The 27403-nt window shown below is 29.8% G+C and overlaps 5 protein-coding genes and 1 non-coding gene across 8 annotated transcripts; 2 read left to right on the top strand and 4 right to left on the bottom strand.

Moving 5' to 3' along the window:
• Window positions 1-3264: 3264 nt before the first annotated feature.
• On the bottom strand, window positions 3265-6338 carry PBCP (Protein phosphatase 2C family protein). Of its 3 annotated transcripts, none has more exons than XM_028077398.2 (11): window positions 6127-6338; window positions 5983-6034; window positions 5754-5833; window positions 5473-5554; window positions 5211-5284; window positions 5010-5089; window positions 4760-4857; window positions 4312-4435; window positions 4151-4233; window positions 3514-3562; window positions 3265-3434 (listed from the first exon to the last, which is right to left on the bottom strand). In XM_028077398.2, the coding sequence occupies exons 1-11, from the start codon at window positions 6321-6323 to the stop codon at window positions 3382-3384; spliced, it is 972 nt and encodes a 323-aa protein (XP_027933199.1). In that variant the 5' UTR covers window positions 6324-6338; the 3' UTR covers window positions 3265-3381. The 3 variants fall into 3 exon arrangements, 2 of the variants coding, with proteins under 2 accessions (XP_027933199.1, XP_027933200.1); XM_028077399.2 differs by having other exon boundaries at window positions 5211-5281; XR_003605445.2 differs by having other exon boundaries at window positions 3412-3434; window positions 4151-4228.
• Window positions 6339-6408: 70 nt separating this feature from the next.
• On the top strand, window positions 6409-6479 carry TRNAG-GCC (transfer RNA glycine (anticodon GCC)). The gene has a single exon. It is a non-coding gene; the product is annotated as a tRNA-Gly (tRNA).
• Window positions 6480-6492: 13 nt separating this feature from the next.
• On the top strand, window positions 6493-7301 carry LOC114188760 (uncharacterized). The gene is made up of 2 exons (XM_028077395.2): window positions 6493-6643; window positions 6716-7301. Exons 1-2 carry the CDS (start codon window positions 6613-6615, stop codon window positions 7138-7140), a joined length of 456 nt encoding a protein of 151 aa, XP_027933196.1. The 5' UTR covers window positions 6493-6612; the 3' UTR covers window positions 7141-7301.
• A 114-nt stretch (window positions 7302-7415) lies between these two features.
• On the bottom strand, window positions 7416-11133 carry EMB3147 (Acyl-carrier-protein S-malonyltransferase). Its single transcript, XM_028077394.2, has 10 exons — window positions 10769-11133; window positions 10589-10674; window positions 10439-10505; window positions 9205-9347; window positions 8740-8788; window positions 8504-8641; window positions 8340-8420; window positions 8085-8261; window positions 7920-8006; window positions 7416-7817 (listed from the first exon to the last, which is right to left on the bottom strand). The coding sequence occupies exons 1-10, from the start codon at window positions 11030-11032 to the stop codon at window positions 7755-7757; spliced, it is 1155 nt and encodes a 384-aa protein (XP_027933195.1). The 5' UTR covers window positions 11033-11133; the 3' UTR covers window positions 7416-7754.
• Window positions 11134-12473: 1340 nt separating this feature from the next.
• On the bottom strand, window positions 12474-17284 carry LOC114187380 (UDP-glycosyltransferase 87A1-like). The gene is made up of 2 exons (XM_028075625.2): window positions 16776-17284; window positions 12474-13643 (listed from the first exon to the last, which is right to left on the bottom strand). Exons 1-2 carry the CDS (start codon window positions 17239-17241, stop codon window positions 12742-12744), a joined length of 1368 nt encoding a protein of 455 aa, XP_027931426.2. The 5' UTR covers window positions 17242-17284; the 3' UTR covers window positions 12474-12741.
• A 4601-nt stretch (window positions 17285-21885) lies between these two features.
• LOC114188753 (uncharacterized) lies at window positions 21886-25669 on the bottom strand. The gene is made up of 5 exons (XM_028077386.2): window positions 25414-25669; window positions 24048-25179; window positions 23631-23774; window positions 23144-23329; window positions 21886-22166 (listed from the first exon to the last, which is right to left on the bottom strand). Exons 2-5 carry the CDS (start codon window positions 25119-25121, stop codon window positions 22086-22088), a joined length of 1485 nt encoding a protein of 494 aa, XP_027933187.2. The 5' UTR covers window positions 25122-25179; window positions 25414-25669; the 3' UTR covers window positions 21886-22085.
• Window positions 25670-27403: the final 1734 nt, after the last annotated feature.

The raw sequence follows: 27403 nt of genomic DNA, 5'->3' as shown, positions 1-27403 counted from the left end.
ATGTGAAGCACGGAAACAAAATTAATAAAGTAAAATATCAATAATTAAGATAATGAGAAATAATGTTTTGTATCCAACATATTATTCTTCATTAATGAAAATTAGATAACATTTCACTTATTATTTAATATTAATGAATAACATTTAAAATAGTTTTAAATACAAAGTTGGATGAAATGCATTATTGACAGCACTATATTGGTAGGTGTGCATAGAAATTGATTTGAGATGAAGAGGCCGAACCTCACAATTGACCACCACATTAATTTTCAAAAAATATCTCACATCTATACACCTATAAATAAATATATATATATATATATATATATATATATATATATATATATATATATATATATATAAACCCCTCGTTCTTTGTATGTTATTCTTACAAAAAAAAAATCTATCTTTTACCTAGTTTTTTAGAACTTTAATAAAATATTTATCATTTAGAACTTTAATATATTATTAAGTACGTGACTTCTATTGTAGTTTTTCTGTGTGATATGTACATTATATTAAGTATCTATCTTTCATAAATTTTATCTTCTTTTTATTTAGTTAAATTCTCACACACAAAAAATGAATTAAATTAAAATAATACATTTTTTTTCTTTCTAAATAAAGAGGGAAACATGCATAAAGTTGATAATTGGAGCAAATTTGTGAATTATTTAAAATTTTGAAATTTAAAATCGGGAGACTGAAATCACAAATAATTTAAGCTTAAAGAGAGACCAATAATGTAACCTAATTAAATTATTTTTTTTATAGAAAAAAGTACGTTTTTCGTCAAAACTAGTCCAGAGTATATAGTTTTAAATCATATAATTTTTTGTTCATTAAGTTTAGTGAAAAAGAATATTTTATTATAGAGGGAGGAATTAAAATTAAAATATTTAATGAAAGAAGATTGTATGTTTCATGTTTGATGGTATTTTTAAAAAAATTGTAAAAGGAAAAAATAAAAAAAGTGACAAAGCAGCTTGTGTGCCCTACAATTTGAAACCACTTGTATGGTATATAAAGAAGATGTGACAGGCTTATCGCTTCCTAGTATTTATTTTGTATTGGGATTAAATGAATAATCATAAATTTTGTTGGAAAAGAATAAAACTAAATTCTAAAACATAGCACAATATATATATATATATATATATATATATATATATATATATATATATATATATATATATATATATATATATATAAAAGAGAGAGGTTAAGAAATATGTGTATCTATTTTTTTTTATATGATGTTATTTTATGTTCTCAAGTTAAAATGTAGTTTTCATTATTTTATGAATATATGAAGTTTAATTTTATATGCTTTTTTTATTTGAAAAATTGAAATTTAAGATTAAAAAAAAAGTCATAGATAAAAAAACACATGTGGGATAAAAGACAACTTTATTAAAAGAATAGAATATAATAATATTACATAAATTAAGGGATATTATAATTCACACCTTCGAAGCTTAAGAAACAATGTCAGAAAAAAAAAACATGTATAACTACAAATTTTGTGGGTAGAGTTATACATAAAGAGATTTAATGTTTGTTAAATAATATTTAGAAGCTTGAGTATATTTTCAAAGTGTATAAGTTTATAAAAGAGCAAGTCAAAAGTCATAGTATCATTGTTTCTTTATAAAAGAGTAAAATTATAATTATATAAAAATTAGATTTTTTAATAAGCTTTCATGAGAATTGAATTAGACTTTAAAAATAAGTTTATAAATGTTATATTTGAAGTGTAATCTATCAATTTCTTTTTGTAGTGGTTTGATATCTTGATTAGTAGTGATTCTAAGCATCGAAGTGTGTTGTTCTTAATTCTAAAATCATAATCATAAGCAACATTAGATGAGCGTCTAGCATAAGTTAAAATTAGCCAATAGTGAAAAAAGAGAGAGACAATACTAACAACACATATTGCATCAAATTACATTACACAAAAGTGAAAGATGTGTTCATGATTTAGCCTCTTGACCAAAACAATTTGTTCTTGAGGAATCGTTGCTCTTGATTTATTATAATCTTGCTCACGATTGTAATTTATTTAATACGAGAGTTTTAATTTATATTTAAATTTTTAACAAAAAATGTATTTTTTTTAAATTAAAGATGTCAAAATGAATTTTATCTTGTGAACCAAATTAACTCATCACGAATTTGAGTTGAGTTGAGATGAAAAAAATTAATTCTTTTAAATATGGGTTAAATCGGACCTAACTTACTTAACTCGCAGATTATACATGTTCCAGCAAAGTTGAAGATGAGTTAACCTACAATTTATCAATAACAATCTTTTATTTTTTACCATTTTTTACTAAATTTTTATTATAATTATTTACTACTTTTACTTTTAATCATTTAAGTTAACAATTTCCCCTTTTCAAATACTATAATAATATTGAATAATATTTGAATAGTTTAACTTTAATTCATTTGTTTATCAAATTATATAAGTTGATATTTTAATCTTTAACGCTCCTTCTATAATAATATTTGATAAAATTGATAAACATTTTGATTTTACTGTTATAAAATAATATTAAATAATAAGTTAAGTCAATTTAATATAATTTAATTGTAGTATAATAAATATATAAAATAAATTTAAAAACAAAATAATTTTAAATAAGTTAATTATAAAATTTTTTGTTCACCAAATAATGAGCCGAATTATAATGACTCATTCTCTAAAGATATATTAAATATTTTATGGAGAATAATTTTTTTCACCATCACTTGTAGTGAGCATGAATGGAGAAAATCCAGAAAAAAATATACCATATCTTCACTAGCATTGACAACTCCCTTTCTTAGATAAAAACAAATTGAAATGAATCAAACCTTTACTAAAATTCAAAACCCCAACAGAAAAACAACTTTCAACAAATATTATCCGAAACATTTACCCACGTTTCCTTTTAGCTTTTTGACTTAGTCAAATCTTGAACTCATGTAGAATGGATTCAAGATTTCCGTCATATATTTGATAACTTCAAAAATTGACCAAAATGATCATAGTCATATAAATCAAATTATTTTATAATCTATATTTGACGTGTTACTTTAGATTTGCTTAATTGAAACATCTTTACCAACTTTTGTTTGCAATTGTGGTTTGGTTTATCAACTCAACCCAAAAAAAGTCTTCGACCAGCAAGAAAATTATTGTTTTAAAAAAGATTGTTTTGATCTTAATAAATACTTTACATATAATAATAATTTTCATTGACAGTCTTTCACTTGAAATTTCAAATTAATAAACTTATTTTACCTGAATTTCTTCTTTCTTTATTTTTTTCAAGTGTTTATGAAAAAAATTATCCAATGAAACTTGTGTTCTTTCATCTGCATAACAAGCAAATCTCATAAACTCACAACCTGACCAACTATTACTGTAATATCGTCAACCTTTCCACCTGATAGAAGAAAAAAAATGAGGTCAGTGAGCTAGCTGTAAGGGAAAAGAGATGTGTTTTAGAAGATTTTATGACATACCAGTAAGCTTCATTCCAAGAATCTTCTTCCATAAGGGGGGCTTAAAACCCTGGAAAGTTGTAAAAAGAAAACACAAGAAAAGTAGATAGTTACTTACTGCAAATATTGTCAACCATGATCCTGGTTAATGGTTCCAAAATGAATCAAATGATAGAAAATTCTAAGGAACACATCATTTTCTATATATAAAAACAAAAAGTTAAATATATTTTTGTTTCTTTAACTTAACTTTAGGTGAAAATTGAAATTAGTCTCTCTTCAAAATATTAGACCAACTTAGTCCCTCGTCTTTACAAATGCGTGAATTTAGTCCTTTTAAACAAATTTTGTTAAGTTTATTTAACATTTCAAACGTGTTTCTTAACTAATATTGAAATAAAAATGTGTCATATGGTGTAAACAATTCAGATACTATCATGAAATGTATTTTGAACGTCTAATAAAATTAACAAAAATTGGTTAAAAAGTTAAATTCACACATTTCTAATATTGGAGAATAAATTAAGTTAAAATTTCGAAGAGACTAATTACAATTTTCACTGAAAATTAAAGAAAAAAAACATATTTAACAAAAAAAAGAAAAAAAAAAAACTATTTACAGTTAAGCAAAGGAAAATCAATTATAATATTTTCTTACCCTAGACCTGGCTTCCAAGGAATAGGGAGAATCAAAATTTGAATCCAATGCATGACTGCTTGCCAAGTTAGCTAATGACTTTGCTAGAAACAAAAACAAATTTCAAATCAGTGAAACTCACATCATCATCAAAATCCCTCAGGTTAATCAAGAATTCATACCAGTCTCTGCAACATCTTTGTGTTTAACAATTGTTTGAACAATTTCATGATCAAAAACATTGTCAAAAAGGCCATCAGATCCCATGACAATTGTGTCTCCTTCCATCAACTGTACATTGCATACCTGTTTTCCTGCAGAGGTTAGTAAAAGAAAATATAACAGAAGAATCACATCTATCTCAAATGGAAAATGGTGTATTAAATTCTGACTCAATAAAGGTAATAATACACACATGGACACTAATAAAGGAGTCTCTGTGTCCCCAAAAACCAACAGTTTGACTGACATGTGAGCTCAAAACACAATCATAACAATACCAATTTAGTTCTTCATTTGACATATGAAAAAAACAATTAAATCTTGAACAGTTTGAAGAGTCAAAACAGATAGAGTGGAAGAGGAAAAGAAGGGTAAACAATAGTACTAGCAATGATTGGTAAATGGTACCGCTGCATCAAGGTATGTTTGGCCAACCCCCTCAGAGCTTAGTTGGAATGGACAGTCAAAGTAGTGCTCTTGGGGAGAAGTGGAAAAAACTACGTGGCCTGAAGAAAAACACATAAGGAAAATCATTGGAGAAGGAATTAAGTGTTATGGAGAAAGATAGGTCCAGAAATTGCATATGAATTCCAATTGGACTAAAAACATATTTAAGTTAAAATATTATCATCAGATGAAATATAGCACGTGATATTACCATTACGGATGAGTCTTAATCCACAATCCCCAACATTAGCAATCCTCAGAGTACCATTCTTCTCCAGCATAGCAACGATGCTTCTTAGACAAAAAAGTACAGATGAGGAAATTAATGGCAGAAAGAAAAATCCAACATCAAAGTCAATGTTTGATTACTTTTCTCCAAATTGGCAATGCAAATAAAATAGGATAAACTTACACAGTAGCTGAGCCTGTGGAGGAAGTAGCAGCATGTGCTTTCCTTATAAGAATTTGAGGATCATAATTCACCTGCTAAATTCATAAATATTCAGCATGTGCTGTGTTGTTAGAAAACAGCATTGTTTGCACAGAAGCATTGTTATTGATATGCTACTGATAATGGTAAGAAAAGCATTAAATTCACAAATGAATGTAGTTAGGACCAAAATGATTCTAATTTAGGAAATTCCTCATCAGAAAGTGTGTTTATGCTATGCTACCTCCTCGTCTCCAACAAAATTGGAAGCATTAGCAAGCAATTCACGAGGGAACACAGAAGGATCCACGTCCTCTTCAGCCCAACTGCGACACATGACAGAAAAGTACAATTTAAGACAGGTTTTGCCATTTCACAAGAAAGAATATCTCAATAAGAAGAAACACAACATCATTCAAACAAAACAAATGATTATCAAAATTAAGGCTTTTATATTCTGGGAGTTCTTTCTTTTTGGTTTCCTAGTCTTCCATTGTGCAAGAATCAAAAATGAAAGTAGCATACCCAGAGACCCCATCAGCAACAGCAATGACTCCTCCATTATAGCTGCTAACAAAGAAAGCATCTTCTCCACCTGTGTTAACCTTTAGCAACAAAGACCAGTACTTGGTTAACAAGGAGAACATGTGTTGTGTGTCTACAATGATGTTATTGTTATTCATAAATAACAGAGCATGGAAATGGCTTGATGAGCAAGGGTTTTAGTTTCAGTTGGATTGCTATTTGCTACAACCTTTTTTGGATGTGGAATGAGGCAAGTCCCGACACAAAATGATACTTCTGACCTACAATCTCAGCAAAACAATAAAGCAAAAGATAAACATGTTTAAGAAGGTTCCAAAAAGCATCAAGAATCAGAAAATGAAGAGTAGCTCACCGAATTAAAGGGTTAAGTTCTGAAGAAGAAGAAGAGACCACCACTCTTTTCCTCCTCTTAGCAGTTTCATTGATAGCAGATAGGGAATGAATGAGTTGTTGAGATTGAGAATGAGAAATCATTGCAGCCCTCAACATGGGAATTGCCATTCTTTCCCGCTTCAACCTCAACACTCTCTCTCCGTCACACACTACCATGAAAATCGAAGTTTATCGTCGTTGTGATTTTGCAAAGAAACAGTAGATAAGTATATAATTTTATATAAAGGATATAAAACAACAAGCACTAGTGGTCTAGTGGTAGAATAGTACCCTGCCACGGTACAGACCCGGGTTCGATTCCCGGCTGGTGCAAAGATTTTTTTTTTCTTCTTTTTTTCAAAATACTTTTATTATTTTTCTATTTTTAAAATTTTCGAAATTTAATTACTTCTTTCTTCACTGCTTCGTTTTCCTCTTTCATCCTCTTCACTTTCAAGTTGCAGAAATGAACGGTGGTGCCATTGGTTTTATCGAAGGTAAATAATCCTTTTATTATTTTCTTTGTATTTTCGCAGGAAAATAATTTAATCGCTTTCATGAATACGTAGAAAACGATAACGGAAGCGACTCGGACGTCAATTCTGATGACGCGCCGGAATACTACCAGCCGATCTCTGCCTTGGACGACGACGAGAGCTCCGACGGCGGGGAATTCAGGCAGTTGCCTAATGGATTCTTCGTGCACGGCGTGACGGAGAATGGGATCTCGTCTCTGGATCTGAACGATGTCGTAGAGAAGAGCAGCAGCGACGAAGAGGACGAAGACGAGAGGAGCACAGAGGAGGTCGATAGGGCGGGGATGGAGGACGAGAACCACCGGAACGCGCCGCTCACGGAGGAGAACGCGACGAGAGTGATGGAGGCGATGCGGGGAGTGTCCTTTGCCGGAGTGGTTCCGGATTGGGCGGCGCGAGATCCTGATGATAACTGGATTGATCAGCTTCGCAGATTGAGACGAACACCGAACACTTGAAAGAAAATAAGATACTCAGATTCGCACCATTTTCATTTCATTGTTAAGAATTTGTCAAAATTTTGCTTCTGTTCCTCGTTGTTCTTGTCACATATCCTAAATGTGTTTTTGAATGAAGATTTAGCATAATTTCTTTCGAAATAATAAATTCTGTTTTAAAATTTTGATCTTAACAAATTCTGTGTTATAATTACCTCTTTAACTTTTGAAATATCTTGAAATTTATTGTGTATGTATGAAGCATTGGTTTAGTAATACTACCTGCAATAACAATGTAATATAAGAGTATCGTTTCTTCTATTGACTATTAAGCCACGTAAAGGCTGAAAAGCACAAAACTCAATTAACTCCGAGATACGTTTTATAAGATTACAAGAAATGAATGTTTCTAAAGCCGAGTACAATCACTTTATCTGACTTGTTCATAATAATGTCAATATGAGAATTATAATTCAACTTCAAAACTTCAAATGTGACTGTAGCTGCTCCTTGCTAACAGAAGTTCATGATCCATGTAATCGATCTCTTGATTCAGCCCACGCACATTTTCTCTAGTAAAAAATGTTATATGTTACTTTGTTCATGGGAAGCAGGAGCAAGTTCCTATTGCCTTCTTAAGCACCAATATTTTCAATATCCGTGCCTTTGTCCATTCTTTTGACAATTCCGCTAATAACCTGAAATGAGTTCAGTAAAACAACAATTAACAATATTCAGATCTATAGAACTTCCAATGCTAAGCAGTTCCACAATGTGTTACCATACTAGTATAACACTACCTTTCCGGGTCCTAGTTCATAGCTTTTCTTCAGACCCTTGGTTAGAAGGGTCTTCACTGTTGTTTCCCACTGAACCGGTGACGTAACCTGCCAATTGGATTACAGATGCAATTATTTCCCATTCATGGCTTCTTCATCTTGGACATAAACAAGTATGACTGGTACCTGACGTGCCAATGTCTTCTTTATTGTGACAGGATCCGTATGCGGCTGCGCATTCACATTGGAGATGACTGGTATTCTTGGGGTTCTGATTTCTGTTGCAGCCAATGCTGCTTCCAATCTTGACACAGCTGGTTCCATAAAACTAGTGTGGAAAGCACCAGCAACAGCTAGGCGAACCTGCCAGGGAGGCACAAAGGCATTTATTTCTGAGGAAAGGTGGCACTGAAAAGAAAAAGATTAGGAGCAATGACATACTATCATTCTAGCCTTGAAAGACTTTGCCTTGGATTCCACCACTTCAATTCCTTTTAATCCTCCAGAGACAGCGTAGTTTCCCTACCAAAACAACTAATGGTTATCAAATCTAGAAAAAAGACTTCTGCCTAAGCTGTAAATAGGTAGACCCACAAGAACCTTACTGGACACAGGTAATTGGCAATCTGAACCTTCTCAGCTTCAGAAACTTCCTCATTGGCTGCATCGCACAATTGTTGGACCTTCTCCGAGTCCAGTCCTATCACACTAACCATGGCACTTTTAGCAGCATCGGCGGCATCCTGGAAAAAGAACAAAAGTTTTTCCAATATATACCGATTAGAATGCAGACAAGTCGAAGTGGCATAAGAAGCTAGACCAGCTACCAGACATTGCTTACCTGCATGGCCTCACCCCTCAGTTTGACCAATTTAAGTCCATCTTCAAAGCTTAAAAATTAAATTAAATAGATGGGGTCAATAGCATGTCAATTTTTAGAAAGTTGAACCTCAAGTAAAACCACTAAGGAGCATTTTAGTCACATGACTCGTGTTCAAAACTACAGGGGTTAGATAATATTCATTTCCTCATATACTTTTCCCATATGCTGCAAACAATTTCATTGCAAGATACTGATGACATTCGAAGCAAACAGCAAACCTCGAGTCAATTATTCACATTCAGAAAACCCATGGTTGGGTCACTAACACACACCATTCACTGCCAGACCCAAAGTAAAGTTTTCTTCAAAGCACATAAGTTCCATGCCCAAAAGTGAACAGGCAGACATGCCACAATCACCATTCATAATGCTTTTATTTTGTGAAGATTCTTGATAAAATAGTAATTAACTTCCGTTACTCACCTGAAAGACCCAGCAAATGCCAGAGCAGTATATTCTCCCAAGCTTAAACCACATGTAACATCCACAGAGTCGATAATCTGCTGACCACCTTCACGTGCACGAAGTAGCTCTACAGCAGCAAGACTTGTGACATAAATTGCAGGCTGAAACATAGAATCAGATGGTAAACATCACATTTATGGCAATCTTAATTAAAAATAGAAATTTAATCAAGAACATAATTATGAATTGATGCTGGCTTGGTACGGTAATCAGAAAAGAAATTGTTAGCCAATGCAGCTGTTTACTTCAAAAATAATCTTAATTACAGAGAAGGAGATCTAAAAGCAAGGTAAGAGGGAACTGGATGCAGAAGAACAGGTAAAGTGGTTCAGGTGGGATTTGACTCCCAGGATCAAGAACTTCAAGAGTGACAGTGCCACTCTGAAACATATTGCTACGGGTACAAATGTACTCAAAATTTTCAATTTGATTCTGAAGTAATCCACCAGAAATATTTACCCGTCAACTTCCAATCATTTTATTTTAACCTAGACCAGTTATTTAGCATATAAGCTTACTCACCAAAGTTCTAATATTTGGAATCATCTTCAGAATTTAAAATATATATACTTATTAGATTAATCATTGAACAATTCACAAACAGGATAAAAATTTCCAGTACAAAATTTTTATATGCCATTTACGCACAAAAAACATATGCACGCTTTTTTTATTTTTCAAGAAATAGCAGTCCAAAGATTCTTTCCTAATAGAAGGAAGAGTACCTTAACCAATAAATAATTAGTACACAACATAAATTAAAGGTTATTCTAAGTTAAATGAAAATTCACTACAACATTATTGAACTATTTTTAATATCCGTTAGTGACCATGAGAAGGGGGGCAGGGGAATTGAACGCAATTACTGTACCATTGTCTGGATACTCTATATTAGAAGATAGAAAAATTTAATTGTTTGTGAAGTGAATGGTACAATAACGAACTCAATGTATGATGAAATTAGTAATCATTCCATCCTCTGTCTCCAAAATTGGGGGATTGGAAGGAATGAAATGAACTTCATAAGGTTCCGATCAAATCGATTCCATTATATACTAAGCAATCTAAACAGTGGAAACTAATATCGTTCTATTCTACACTATTTCCCTCTGTTCTGTCAATCCAAACACAGCCTAGATAGCCAGTTTATACTGTACACATAACAGTTTAACAAAGAGACTGAAGTCCATACCTGGCTAATAACAGTCGAATCTAGCTTTTCTTTTGGCCCGTTGATGCATATATCAAGAAGATCAAACCTGAATGCAGAAAGCACAACAAATGAATCACAAAAAAAAAAATACAAAAATAAGTATAATTGAAGAGTTAAACTTGTGAGCACCCCAATATGTCATTGGCCTTGCTGAACAAAAGGGCAGCAGCAGGCACATTCTGGGCTTCCTTCCCCATTCCAACAGCTTGAGCACCCTGAAATTACAGAAACATTACATCCAAACCGTCGTGTATGCGTTTTCTGAGCATAATTGGGAATCGGAAACGACGCAGTTTTGAGAAAGTGTACCTGACCGGGGAAGAGGAACGAAGTAGAGGGTTTGTAATCGGCGAACAGAGTTTGTTGAACGGAAGGCTGAGATCCGGTGGAAACACTGCTCATGGAAACCCTAGATCGAGTGAGAGGGAGGGTGGCTCTTCCATTGGAGGAAGAAGGGGCGAGGAAGGGAGCGGAAGGAAGAATGAGAGAAGAAGACATTGCAGAGAGAGAAGTAGAAGAAGCGTGGCGAAGGAAGAGGGAATAGGAATGAGAATGGTGAATCAGAGCTTGCATATGATACCAATATAGATAGTTTTTGAAGGCGGAAATTACAAGAAGAACGTTGGTGTTAGTGTTCAAACTGCGCAACTACTTCATTACCATCTTCATCGTCACATCATCACAATCGCCACGCATGAACACAAAAAAGAAAAAAAAAAATCTAATTAATTAACTAAAATAATAACACAAACCTAGTTCATATCATATTATATAAAAGTTTACATGTTTGATTTCACTTGGCAAGTTAATTCAGTTTAAAGTTAATTAGAAGTTAAAATATATCTAGGTAGTTATAATACAACAATTATCACTTTATAAATAAATTATATATTACATTTATTTATTTACTTCTCTTACCTCATGTTATATATATATGTCTCTTTGTGCTTTTAAAATAATACATTAATTATCCTTTTGGTGTATACTTACAAAAAAAATATATCATTTAATTACGTTCTCTCCTAATTGTATAATTTTGAATAAATTTTAAAAAATAAAAAATATAGAGATGAATGTAATAAAAAATATCATTCGAGTACAATTTTTAGTAGAAATTTAACAATACTATATTTAAGGATAAAGATCTCTAAAAATGTATCTCCGAAGTTAGGTATCTAAAACTGTCAGATAAGTTTGTCTTACATTACTCAAAATTTGGTTGTCTCGCCCATAATTCACAGAAATTCTAATTTTTATTTATTATTTTACTAATAATAATATTATTATTACTATATATATAAATCAAATTTAAATTTTGATTATGTATTTGAATACTTTATTTTTTAGTGTGCTTCTTTATATTTATATGTAATAAAAAGAAAGTAATTACTAGTTAAGTTCTTCTTATAATTTTTATACTTACAACTTTTTTATCAGCACTTTTTATATATACGTACACTAAATCTTTGTTTTATATATTACAAAAGAACGTTTATATTAGTCAACCCGCATGTGTACAAGTTCAGTGTGAAACAAGCCAAATCTATTAATTTGCATGTGTTATACATATTAGTCCATCCGACCTATATACATCATCACCTTTAACCATATTTTACAACTTTAAAAAGTTAAAAATCATAATTATAATGATTAAAAAGTATATTTATAATTATATTCCAACTCCTTTTGATTCAATTACATTATTAAACACAAATATTTTGTGATAATGATTCATAACTACATTCTAACTCTTCTAATAAAACATAATAATTAAACACGATGATCGTGCCATCGTGAGCTATATCATTTTCGTTAATTATCCGAATTCATTTTCTTTGCCATAAAGAACATAAATTATGTTTGGAATAATTCAAGTGTGAGTCAAAAAATCTTACATTGAATATAATTGACCAAGTTAAATATTATATAAGAATAAAGACTCATAATATTACTATTTTAAGGTCTTGGAATAAAGTGGTGTCAAATGTCTTATATGTGTAAGACTAATGTCATATAACCATACGAAACCACAATCTCTCAATAATTATAAAAAAAAATATATAACCCAACACATTCAATGGTTCATTATTAAGAAAACATAAAGGAAAAATAACAACTTTCGATAAGAAAAATGATTTTTTAACAACTAAATTTTGACAATTTCTTTTTATAATATGAGATATCATCTTTTAAATAGTTTTTTATTTTTTATTTTTTTATATTCTAAAACCACTTAAAAGATGTAACGTAAAAGAATAAAAGTTGTGAAAATATCACAGTTTCTATCCATCCTTTTGAACTTGAACTCTTTCTTCTTCGCTTTGAACTATGTTGTTGAGAAAGGCTCTTATATTAGTGTGAGAGGAGCCATTTTCAGCAATTGCAAGCTGAACCATAAGTTGAAGCTCCTTGGCTCTTCTCCTCATTTCTCTCCCATCATCACTCTGCAAATCCATGAACTTCCTCAACAACTCAACAATCACATCTCTTCTCACCAAACCCTCCATCTTCTCATCCTTCTTCACTCTCCACCCAACCTTCCAATACTCCACAATGAGTCTGCTAATCAATGGCTGATCCATGGCAATCGGAAAGGTCAAAAATGGCACCCCACAAAAAATCCCCTCCATCACTGAATTCCACCCACAATGACTCCAATAACCCCCCACAGCACGGTGCAACAACACCCTCAATTGATCACACCATGCCACAACCAACCCCATCTTCTTCTTCTCACCACAAATCTCTCTCAACTTTGGACTCTCCTCTCTCGTCACCCACATGAACCTCACATTCCCATCATGCAATGCATTCGCAATTTCCTCCATTTGAGCGCTCGAGATCGAAAGATAGCTTCCATGTGAAATGTACAGAACTGAATTTGGAGGTTGCTTATCTAGCCATTCCATGTAACCATCGTTGATATTAGGGTTAGGGTTCCGTGAATTTTCAGCAACACTTGAATATGGTATGCTTGGACCAATGGTGTAAATTGGAATTTTGAGGTTTGCTTTCAATGCATCAACCACTTTGGATTCTAACTCATAGATCGAAGGCAAGAGAAGGTACTGTGCTTTTGGAAGCCATTCACAACTTTTCAATGCCAATTGCAGAATTTTTCTGTTCTTCCCATTCAGAAGAGGAACATCTGATCCATCCATCCAACAGGTTGATGGAATATAATCTACAAAATTTCAGCGGAGATCGAGATTCAGAAATACTAATATAAATTATATCATAAGCTTTCAAATTCTACGTGTACAAATTAATCAACATTTTTAAGTTATGTTGTTTTATAACTTCATTACATCTTATCAAGTGTAAATAATTTATATAAATTAAAAAAAATAATCAGTGTTTTTGGATTACAAAAATAATATATATAATAAATATTAAACTCGATTACTTGTATCTTTCAATGTATTTTGAATAGAATAAATAAATTCTATATAAATTACTATGTACATGTTTTCAAAATACTCATTAATGAAAAAAAATCCCGTTTTTAATAACAAATTTGTATGTATAATTATTTTATCTTTTTTATAATAATTGTTTTGAAAATATACTTGATATGATTTTTAATCGATTGATATATAGTTTTCTTACACATATTTAAATGTTAATTCGTTTATTTATATTTATCAAAATATTTTCAATTAACAAAAGTAAACTACTACAATTTTTCTTGACAAAGCTTAAATCTGGATCAATATTTTTCTCCGGTTTCAGTGACATTTTTTTTTTTTTTAATTTTAACATTTTTCAAAAGATTCCTTTACTTGTAAAGACGAGAAACGTGCTGGCTAAGCATTGACTCTTCTCAGTAGAGACAGACACGGTTATATTTTAATCACATAAAATTAGAAATATATAAAACCTTATCCAATAGTATTTTAAAAACATTAATGAAGAAATAGAAATCATTGATCTCATTAACTACATTTTAATAAATAAAATATTATATTATAAATTCTTTAAAAGAATAATAAATTGATTGTAAAATCTTAAAAAATTAAAAATACAAATAGTATAATATTTATGATCATTAACTTGCAAAAACATAGTACTACTGAGTTTTTTTATATGCTTATCATGTTATTTATTTGATATTTAAATTTTATTAAACATTATATTTATTATTGTTTTTTATTTTATGTGATTTTTTTAGTCTATTCTATATTAACGACATACATAATAATATAATTTTACAAAAAAAGTATATATATATATATATATATATATATATATATATATATATATATATATATATATATATATATATATATATTACTACCATTTCATTTTAACAAATTATTTATAGAACATCTTCTATTACATACAATTTTTCATTTTTAATTTGTACATAAACTAATTTTAGTTTATTAACTATATATTTATAAATATTTATGAATTAGCATAGCATGTTTAATCTTTCTTGGGTTTCTTTTCGTTTTTTTCTCTAAACTACAATAATTAAAATAAGGATAACTTTAAATAAAGTGAAAATGACCATAAACATTGAATGGTATTAATTGTTTGAACTCAATGAATTGTTTTTAATGAAATAATAATTTATTATGATAGTTTAAAATATTTGAAAAAAAAAAGTAATTTTCTATTTTTACACATCTCATGAATTTATAAAAAATAAGGTTTAAAAATAAATTTTAATTAGTTGGATGATACTATTTTTTTTATATGTGACAATTTAATATTTGTTAATGTATCAATTGAGTACAAAATTTTTAAAAAATATTTTAATTAAATACCTTTCAGACAAAAAATTATTAATGTTATTAGCTTTATTCATAAATTTTAACAATAAATTTTAATATAAATATTAATACTTAATTTAGTAACTTATTTTAGATCTCAATATTAATACTTAATGTAAATAAATTTTGTGTGAAAAAAATTTAATTGAAATAGCTTTTCAAAAATTAAAACTCAATTAATATCTTTTTAAAAAGGTTAAAATACTTTTTTCATCTATGTTTTTGTTGAAAAATCTCAAATAGATCCTAAAATTATTTTTAGCTCCATATTTTTGAAAATGTGTAACAATTAGGCCTATTCCGTTAGTATGATGTTAACGGTGTTAAGGATGTGCCACATGTCAGCTCCACATTTTTTTGATTTTTTTTAATTTTTTAAATTTTTTTTAAATTTTTTTTTAAATTATTCATACCACGTGTCACGTTATTGTGCTACGTATCACGTCAGTAAGGTGACATGTGTTAAATTATTGTTTGAATCTCAATTTGGTTCATATATTTGTTATTTTTATTACATTTCAGTCCTTTTTTAAGAAGAATTAAATATATTTATTTTAATCTTTTATAAAATTGTTTTAAAATTTTATATTTAAATTTATAAAATTGTTATTTTTAAAACAACTCTAACATTGTATATAAATTATTTAAAATAATTTTGTAACAAGTTAAAATAAATATTTTAAATTTTTAAAACAAAATATAAAATAAACTTAATATTATTAAAATGTTTAATAAAAATATCATTATAAAATTTATATAAAAGTTAAATTTATTCTTAATTTTGAAGAAGATGAAATTGAAAATTAAAAAATAATAGACTAAAATATAATTAAAATAACAAATATATGGACCAAATTGATATTCAAACAATGACTTGACACATACCTTACCAACTTGACACGTGGCATAGTATTAATGTGACACGTGACATGAATAATTTAAAAAAAATCAAAAATGAAATTAAAAATAAAATAAAAGATAAAAAATTCAAAAAAATGAGGAACTGACACGTGGTATATCCTTACCACCGTTAACATCATACTAACGAAATGGGCCTAATTATTACACATTTTAAAAAATATAGACCTAATTGAGACTAAAAAAAATCTTAAGACCTATTTGAGATTTTTCAACAAAAACATGGACCAAGGAAGTATTTTAATCTTTTAAAAATGATATCAAACTGAACATCCAAACAAAAATGAATATCATCCGATTAATTAAATTAAAAAATAAATAATTAAACTAAAAAATAAATAAATGTAAAACATAACCAAATATAAAAATTACTTAAAAATAAATCATTTATAAAGTTTTGTTTTCTTCACAAACAAATATTATTCATATGTCTAATAAAAAAAAGAATATTATTATTTTAATACTTAACAAGTTTTTACACATATTTACATATTTTACACTAAATATTTTATTTTTATATAAATATTAAAATTAATTTTTTTATTACTAAAAAAAACCAAAGGAAAAACTCTAGAAAAGGCTAAGAAACGTGAGTGAATATACAGATTCAGAAGGTTCACCTAACTTCTTTTGAAGACAGAGTTGGTTCCCTTGGAAAAGATGGAAATACTGCACCCACAGCTCCGCCGTGGACGTCGTCCAGAACGCGGCCACCGGAATGTTCCGGCGGTTGGCGAGGGCGACAGCCCACGAGAGAAACGCGTCGCAGATGAGGAGCGTAGGCGGCGGGTGGAGGCGGTCGAGGAGGCTTTGGAGCGGCGCCTCCATCTGCGTCATGACGGCGTGGACGGTGGCGTCGAAGGTGTCGGCGGAGAGACGGAGGTCAGGGAGGGCGGCGAAGGTTATGTTGCGGAGTTTGGCGTTGGAGGAGGTGGGCCGGGAAAAGCAGTGGTGAGTAACGAGAAAGGTGACGAGGATGTCGGGGTTGTTGGAGACGAGGATGTTGGAGAGGTTGATCATGGGGTTGATGTGGCCCTGTGATGGGTATGGCAGCACCACCACGTGAGGTTGAAGAGGAAACTCCATGGATGCTAATGGAACTCAACAACACAGTTATGTAGTGGTGTGAGTTGCGTCTTCATCGTTATCATGAATCGTACGAAGTTTTATACTGTATAAGGCAAAGATGTAATTACTGTTTCGATTAGGTAATTAAGTTAAATAGTAAATGTAATTAAATTCTTTATTAATTATTACATTAAAGTGGGGAAACTCGGGCTTTCCATGTATCCACATTTATAGTAAAAAAATAATTATTGTAAAATAAAGGTATGGGTCAAATAACTAAAGTAAAATGGTTTTTAACAATTAAATTTTAATAACTCTGTAAAAAAAATTAAATGAATGATTTAAGTATATTTTAATAACTAAAACACCGGATAATCATCTTCTTGGAATTTTCTTGAGTCGTATGCAATCAGAAAAGTATCACACATGCGTATCAAAAGACTCGAGAAAAGAACAAATGAACTTATGATAATATATTTGATTAGTGTAAAAGTTGTGTTTTGAACTAAAATTCTTATGACCGTATCTGATCTTAAAAATATGAAGAGTGGGTTGAAATATCTAAAAATAAAAAATGGATATAGAATAACTTTTAGAAGTAACTTTTTATAATAGGAACTCAATTAAAATTATTATCCACGTATAATTTAAATTTTGCTTAAATACCTTTTTGTCCTCATTTTAGTAATGTTTGTTGCGGATGATTTTTATTTTGATAAAATGTTTAAAATTGTCCTCATTTTTACCGAATGTTTAAAATGATCCTCATTTACGCAATTCGTGTTTTATTTGGTCATTTTCTGTAACACCGTTTAAATCATTAACGGAGTATTGTACAGGTGGCACACGGTTTGTAGTATGGTGTGTTACGTATACTGTACATATGGCTAATTAACGTTAATTTCTCAATTTAGGAGAAATTTTGCAATTAGGGAAATTTTTTCATCTTCGTCTTTCTTGAGCTCGGATTTGTAGGGAAAGCAGCTAATACTCGTTATTTCATTATTGGATTGCAGAGGTATAATAATAAGGTATTTGTAAGCATGAATATTTAACTCTTTAATTGTTAACATCACTCTTTCCCAAACTGTTGGGTGTGTGCTCCTAGCAACCTTCCACATGAGTATTTTTAATTTTGTGTCAGAGAATCTTTTTCTAAAATTTGCATACAGATGCCTCATACAAAATATTAGCTGCAACTACAATCCAATGATGAAATAACAAGTATTAGCTATCCAATGATGAAATGACAAGTATTAGCTGCTTCCTCTGCAAATTCAAGCTCAAGAAAAACGAAAATGAAGAAATTTCCTAATTGCAAATTTCCCCTAAATTGAAAAATTAACATTAATTAGCCATATGTACAGTACACGTAATACACCCAAATAAAAACACTTTGTCACTTGTACAATGCTTCGTTAATGATTTAAACGGCGTTACTGAAAAGGAGCAAATAAAACATGAAATGCGAAAATGAAGACCATTTTAAACATTCGGTAAAAGTGAGGACGATCCGCAACAAACACTACGAAAATGAGGACCAAAAAGGTATTTAAGCCTTTAAATTTTTAATAATCAAATAATCAAATTTTGTTTATAACAATTATTTCTACTCTTCATTTATTTTCATCCTTATCTTTATTTTGTTAATATAAATAGAAATATGGTTGTATAAGATTAAAATAAATAAAGTAACATATATAAATCGGATGTAAGAAAAAAGCATAAATAAAATCGTTTCTTAATAAATAACATATTAGAAGAGCTTTAAAGTTAGTTAAGTATTAAAATTAGAAATATCTTCAAAAAATATTTTAACAAAAAACAGATAAATATACATAAAAAAATATAGTATAAGCATATCTAATTCTATCCTTTATATTTATTAACTACTTAACTTATAATCTTAAGAAACACTTATAGTTAGTAAATTTGTTCAACAACTTTTCAATTACTATCTGCTAGTATTTTTAGCTAGTTATTTTATCTTCCACCTAGTTCTGTGGCATAAAGCAAAATTCGTGTTGTTTCATATATTAAATTGATACATGTAAAAGAATTAAACACACCTGAATGGGTTTAAATTGTATTTTAATAATCACAAATAGATAAACTTTTAGACGTTTGAAGAAAAAAGTATTAATAAGCTCGAGGTCTAAACAATAATTTTGATTGTGAGAAGCAGTACATTATCACTTATAAAATATTTTTCTTTCTTGTTTAAATAACCAAAATCGCAGTTCAATGTTAGTAACTAGATTAAAATAAAACAATAATATTTTAGCAATTAAATTTTAATAATTTGTTCTTACAAAATAACATCTTTTATATGATTTTAAAATATAAAAAATTAAAAAAATAGAAATTAATAAAAAAAATATCATCTCAAATTAAAAAAATATATCAAAATTTAATTATTAAAAAATATTTTTCTTTAAAATTAGAATAAAATAAATAATACACAAGTATTTTCCTAAACTTGACAACTGTAAGTAATTAAGCATGAAGTGATAGACAGCATTGTTATCAATCACTAACCAACCATCATTACTGCTTTACCATTCAAATCAGGCAACTTTTTATCAAGTATTTCCTCTCAATCATGTTTAAACAATTTTACTTATTATTGTTATTATTAGCCAAACTCAGAAATTTATATATATATATATATATATATATATATATATATATATATATATATATATATATATATATATCGTTTCACGTATCAATATAATAGTTATTTTCTTACTCAGTTATTTGTATGTAGTTATATTTCCCATTAGTAATAGCTTTAATTTGTTTACAGACAAAAAACATAATTAAACAATGTTTTAATCATATCAAAATTCTAATTAAAATGGTGTGTAACAAAATATCATGATTGAATTATGAAGCTTATAATCACAAGGTAAAAAATTTAAACAGATAAGATTATTTATGTTATTCAATATTTGAAATTAGTATTCATCAATTTATTGTAATTCAAATTTAAATCAATAATGGCTTAATAACATAAAATTTTTAAACATATATTTATGCATAAAATAAGAATAGACAAAAAGTTTGAGAATAACTTCACTAAAACAAAAAAAAAAGGGAAATTCTAGTCTGGTAAAGAAATAATTTTTTTATGCCAAATCAACCATCACCCTAATTTAGCTAAAAAAATTTATACAAAAAAAAAATATAATTAATTTTTAAAATAGTATTAAGTATAAAATTAGAAAAATAAAATATGTAAAAAAATTAAAATAGATTAAAAATAAATTATTTATTAAATAATTAATTTTTAAAATAATAATTAAAAATAAAACTGAAATAATAAAATATAGATAAAAAATAAGTCTTTATATATTAAGATATTGTTATAAATATAGATATTATTAATTTTTAAATTGATATTTATTAATTTTATACTTAAAATTCAAAAATTCAAATCAAATATGGTAGATGGCCGACAACATCGGTGGATATTTTTCTTTTGTCAGTTTTATTTGTTTGTCTCTTTGAAGCTGAAAGAACATTAAATTATTGTACTTTTTAAGTTATTGTACTTTTTCATAGCACTATCACATTTATTTATTTTCATTTAATTCAAATTCTTAGAACTAATCTTCATTTTGTTAACATTATTATTACTATTCTATTATCTTTTTTATCCAGGGATTTTGATGGAAAGATTCTTCTCCCAGAGCAAAAAGAAAAATCATCAACTTCGTTAAGAGAACTTCGAACTTTTAAGATTTAATCACTAGGATAGTACCCATTTATTTATATGTATCAACTTGATATTTATTTTAAAAAATATGTCAATTTAGTTTCAACTTTTAAAAAAATGTTTTTCAAACAAATACTAAAACTGTTAATTTAATTTATGACTTTTACCACTAAATTTAATATAAATATCAATACTTAATTTTGTAAGTCATTTTAAATATCAATACCGTTAACAATGTTAATAATTTTATAATTTTTTACTGAAAAGAACCTAATTGAGACATTTTTTCAAAAGTTAAAACTCAATTAATAATTTCTTAAATTCGAATACTAAACTGACACATAAAAATGAAAATGAGTACCATCCGACTAATTAAAACTAGTTTTAACAAGACTAATCTTTGATGTCTTCCATTCACTTAACTTGCACAATCATCTTTCTGATATTTTTATTTCTTACTAATTTCTATCTAGAAAATAATTCAAAATGTCCTTAATACTTCGAAAAAATAAGAATAAAAAGACATAATCATTAAATATTATTTGATTGATGAAATTAAAACATAAATATAAATATTTCTAAGTAATAAGTATATAACTACTAACTTTTATTTTTTTTAACAATCAATTATGATCCATGTTTAAATAAAATGAAAAAAAAAAACTATTATATACATACATATATTATAGATGTGCAAAACACACCCAGTAATAAATCATTAAAATTCATAAAACAATTAAAATTCTGAAAAATCCATCCATATATAAAACTAATTGTGAAATTATTAAAGTATAACCACTATTTTCCCAATCATCAATATATATTATATATGTGCAAAACATAACCAGTAATAAATCAATAATTAAAAAACAAATAGAATTCTGAAAAGGTCATACATATATATAAAACTAATTGTGAAATTATTAAATCATAACCACTAATTTCCCAATCATCAACATTATGATCCCACATCTTACTTTTGGAAAGTCTAATAAAAATGATAATTCATTTATTACAAAGTATAAAGAGATGTAAAAATTGTTAGCAACAACACTAAAACATTATAATTCATATTATTACAAGAGTTATGGCAGTATACCACACAAAACCCACCATGTTTAAGCTTGAAAGGAAAAGTAAGTTACTTGTAATGCTGAGACACTTCCGAAACCAGCTTATCCATGAAATGACATTTCTTGTCAAATCCCCAGCCTGGATTACTCTGCATCATATTTCAGACCAACCATAAATAATTGCAGAATATTCCTTCCAGTAGTTTTCTCATTGAAATAAAAGGCAACAAAAACGCAAAAGAACTTAATTGAAGATTTTATATATATATATATATATATATATATATATATATATACACACACACGTCTGAATTGATGAAAGGATAAAAAAGACAAAGAAAGATTATAAATCAGTCTCAAGACAAGCAAATTAATGCCAGACTCAGGAAACAAAATCCTCAACACATTAACATTTCAATATTAGATGTAGTCTCCTTTCCCGATTCAGATTGGTGCAACTCCAGCAACATTTGTGACTACAGACAATAAATTGATTACCAAAACAGCTGCAAACTTCATACAATCATGAAATAGCAAGGTTCTGAATCAATTCTTTAATGTACAATGCCACAATTTACAATAATATGGGGAACTAAAGCTTGGGAACCCCTGTATTTCTAATCACACAGTAAATAACTATCTCATTCCACCAAAGCCAACTCCAATACCTAACAATCTTTTCGTGCATTCCTTGCCAATATCTTTTAATAGATTTAAACAAATATTAAGCTTTAGGCAGAGAATTGATTTACCTATCTATGCCTTGTCAATATCAACTGTTCAGCCTTGATACAAAATCAAATACATATTCTATTCTCTTGATACATTTGAGCTTGATTTTATCAATTAGAATTTAGATTCGGGATTCGTGACAAAATAACAAATATTTGTTGGAATTTCAATTGATTATGCAACTGTTGTTGAGAAATAATTTCTCTAGTGATATAAAACTATAAGATAACTATACTGAGAAAAGGGGTTCATTTACCGCTGAGTGACATGAGAGCATGAAGAACATAATCCGTAGAGATACTTAAAATAAGAATATCAACATAAGAGGAAAACAAGTAGCCAAGTATTAAGACATTTTATGCCCTACACAATATCAATATTTAGAGTTCCAAACCTGAAGGGAGACAACAGCACGGTTAGTGAATTGTTTCACTGAAGATGGTGCACTTTCAGGAAGAGTTTTAGCAACTCTTTCTAATTCTTCTTGTTGCTTCTTTGCAGTTACCCTGTCTGGTCCGCTGTAGTGATCAACAATCTTTTTCAACAATGGAACTCGTGCCATTGTCTCTTCCATTATTTCCTAGTAGGATACAAAGTTAGGTAAGAAAAAGATCCCAACAAATGGACACACCCATAAACTACAGTAGAGAACACTAAAAACAACAGCCTTTACCCTCTAGCATCTATAAAATAGACAACAATTTCAAAACATAGTGACTGATACGGTACTTGTTCTATGTACTTGCTACACAGGATTGATATGACAAAGATATTAGCAACCAAGTCATAAAATTATAGGCGAAGAAGATGTCAGTATCAAAACTTGTGCCCTGAAACATTTGCTATTAATGTTACGATTAGAATCCTAAGTCAAAATATACCTCCCACTCTTCCTGACTTTGGATCCCCTCATATGCCATCAAGAATGGTTTCATCTTCTCAAGTGCATCCCGAAGAGGAATTGGTTCCTTCTCATCAATATCCGGGTTATCAAACTCCACCAAATATTCCGGCTCAAATTCAATCTGCAATAATCAATAAAGAAGCGAAAAAAAGAACAACAATTAAACATGGAAATATATGGGTACTAAACTTAAAATAGAAGTTTGGCTCACAACTTCCCCGATAGAAATGTTGTCCTTAGATATAGAGAATTGGATGGTTATAATGAGTTTCCTATAGCAATTCAAATAAGACTAGAGAATTTCCCTAGATGCAGCTAAGCTACAAAATTATACTTCCACTACCTCTAATTATTTCTCAAGAAATAAATAATGATGTCTGTAGAAACCACTTACTGCATAATTGATGTCTAACGCGTCCAAATACTCATCCTGCAATGGCGATGGCAAAACTCTATCAGACATTTCTTCAAATCCTTCAGTTAACTGATTCATTATCTCTTGCCCAAACTTTTTGGCTAATTTCTCACCATCTGCATCATCTCCAACATATAGCCCTGTAGCATATGGATCCTCTGAATCCTTGAGTGTTCCACGTCTTTCATCCACATCCCTATCTCTTAACCCTCCTCTTCCCATGCCTCGGCCTCTGCCTCTGCCTCTGCCCCTGCCTCTGCCAAACCCACCTCTATCTCCAAATCCTCTTCCTCTTCCAGGGCCACTTCCATCATCCTCACCTTGTGACAAAAATCTCCGTGCATTCCTCACTGCATTGTCCCGGCTTTGTATTGGTTGTTTCTCTGGCAAAGTGTCGGATGCAACTGCACCAGGAGCTCGCGGAGGGCGAAGATGCCTGTTCTCTTCTGTAGCTCGCGTTTCCTGATCTGGCTGTTTCATGGGCTTCCCCCGTCCAAGTCCAGACAACACCTCTAGTATGCCACCTGGAAGTTTGTTAAGATGCCCAACATCAACAGGAACACCATCTGTCGCTGTTGGAGAAACACGGTCCTCTCTGGTGAAAAAAATGGGCTTTTTGGGTTCTGGTGGCCCCAAATCATTTGGAGGTTCAGGTGCAGTAGCTCGGCCACGACCAGCAGGTGGCTGAAAATCACTTTGACGGTGAGGCACAGTAGCTCGGCCTCGACCAGTAGGTGGCTGATTTATGGAAGATAAAAACGATGAGAAAGAAGGAAGACCTGACTGAGGCATTGGCTTGCCACGGCCATGGCCATGACCAGAACCAGGAGGAATGGGAGACTCTGTGATGTCAGAATTGGGCTCACTGGAACTAGGCTTACCAGGAGCTCTTTCATTGAAATTGAACGGCCCTGAACCAGGGAGGGATCCTCCACGACCACGACCACGACCGCCATCTCCGAAACCAGAAGATGAAGAAAATGCAACTACCGTTCTTCTGGTGGCATTTGAAATAGTGGGGTTTGGGATCCTTATTCCAATATTGCCTCTCATTGACACAGTGAAACAAATGCTTAGTTGGAAAACTCAAAGAGGCTTCCTCTACATGAACCTGATAGAAAAAATCAACAAGTTTATATCAACTGTTACGTCAAATTAGCCCATAAAATTTCAAATTTCAGAATTCACCTGCATTGCATATTTATTTTTCTTGTGCTGTTTATATACACCAGTTTTAAGTTTACAACAACCGGTGCAATGATATATGATTCAAGAACTTTTTCAGTCCATTTTTCAATAATTTAAAACAAAATCAACACTGGCCATGGTTACCAAAATCGCGAACCTAGTTAACCGTAGAATAGTTTCTTGTAGGCTCCTGCAAACTCGAACAAACTCGGTTAAACTCGCGTAAAACCGCGAGTTTAGCGGCGATTCAGCGAGCTGAAACGACACTGATTGTTGCGTTTTTCCTATCACTTCATTTCTTTCAGCTCCGCTCCATTTTGTGATTTTGATTCTCGTCTACACTCTGCAATCTCACTACTCCCATTTCCTTTCTTGTTGTCTGAGTTTCAGAGGTTAGGGTTTTAGTTTTTTATTTTTTTCTAATTCTACCCTTCTCTTTCTGTTATGTTGGGCTGGGCCTACTTTTAAATCCAAAAATATACAAGGATAATAATATTATAACAATATAAAAATTTATTAAAAAATATGTACTAAGCGTAACAATAATATTACAATAATAATATAAAAAATAGTTATAGTTTCAAATAATATTAAATTATTATGTTATGTTTTATTGAAAGTGAAACCAAGGCCTACTACCATTCCATTCTATATCAAATGATCAAATACAAAATTGGGTTTGATTCCATTTTTTTAATCTTAAGTTTGTTTCGATTACGGTAGAAAATATTATTCCATTTCAAAGTGAGTAAACTAAATCAACTTGGTGTGACATGGGTATATTAAGCTAGACAAAAATAATTATTGCTATAATTTAATGTTTCGATATGTGAGTCATTGTATGTTTCAGTAATCTCTTTCAGAGTTTGAGTCTGGAGTTGAAATAAAATAAGTCGAAATAAATTGAATCTATTTAACTGATTTAAATTAATTGAATTTATTTAATTAATTTAAATTAAATTTAACACATCATTATAATTTATTCAACACCTCCTCATAAACCCAAAAATGTTAATTGAACATATATATAATTTTGTTAATTGCTTGTGTGATGACATTTGAGTATTAAATTTTTTTTATTAAATATGAAAAAACATTTGTTATAAACTAAAGGTTAAATAATTGCAGAGGTCTCCATTTTTGTAACGAGATCTCAAGTAAGTCTTCCCATTTTTATTTAACTCAATTGAGTTCCTATTTTTGAAGATTCGTTGCAATCATTACCTTTTTGTTAAGTGTACAGTAACGGTTGCACGTGGTTTTTTAATTTTTAAAATTTTTAATATTGACAAAAATTATACGAAATTGAACATAAGACACGATACACTGACACGTCACACTTACACTGACACGAGCTTGACATGTGACACCAACACTACCCCGTGTCACAATGTTGACTTGACACGTGAATAACTTTTTTAAAATAAAAATTAAAAAAACTACGGAGTGATACGTGATGGTCATAACTTACCTTTCGTTAATAATTTACGAAGTCTAAAAAATAACTAAATATACTATAATTTACAAAAATGATGACATTTTCAAAAATTTCATAAATAAGATCAAAGTGAACAAATAATCATAAAAAAATAACTATATGAGATATAATTTTATTTAGATGATAATATTAAAATTTTGACCCTCTCACCTAAGGATGTCAAAAAAAATCATACTCGCAGGTATTCGCGGATAAAACCCGCAACGGGTAGGAAATTGATACCTACGGATAACGGAATTTTTAATACTTGCATGTTAACGGGGCGGATACATGTATCATAGTACCTGTACCCGTGGATACCCGTATTTGCTATACTATAATTTAAATTTAAAAAAAAAACATGATTAAAATATTAACATATTGATTTTGAATGAGTTATTTTTTTATCAATTAGTTTTAAAAAAAAATCATTTCTTTGTAATTGTCATTCCACACTATTTAAATGGGTTATTTTGACTTTGTTTAAAAATTATGAATGTTATGTACTGTATTTTATTTGAATTTACGATTAAAATATATTATTAAATATTTATTTTTATTTTTTTCTAAATGCATGCGGGTACCCGTGGATATGAATACGGGTATTGGACAGATATTTATCCAACGGGAAGGGTACGGTATAACTATTACTCGTACTCTACCCGTCCCG

This window comes from Vigna unguiculata, chromosome 6 (assembly GCF_037176805.1).
Source record: "Vigna unguiculata cultivar grain cowpea cultivar isolate G323 ecotype 2 chromosome 6, ASM3717680v1, whole genome shotgun sequence".
Classification (NCBI taxonomy): Eukaryota; Viridiplantae; Streptophyta; class Magnoliopsida; order Fabales; family Fabaceae; genus Vigna; species Vigna unguiculata.
This window is presented reverse-complemented; position numbering and strand designations above follow the sequence as displayed.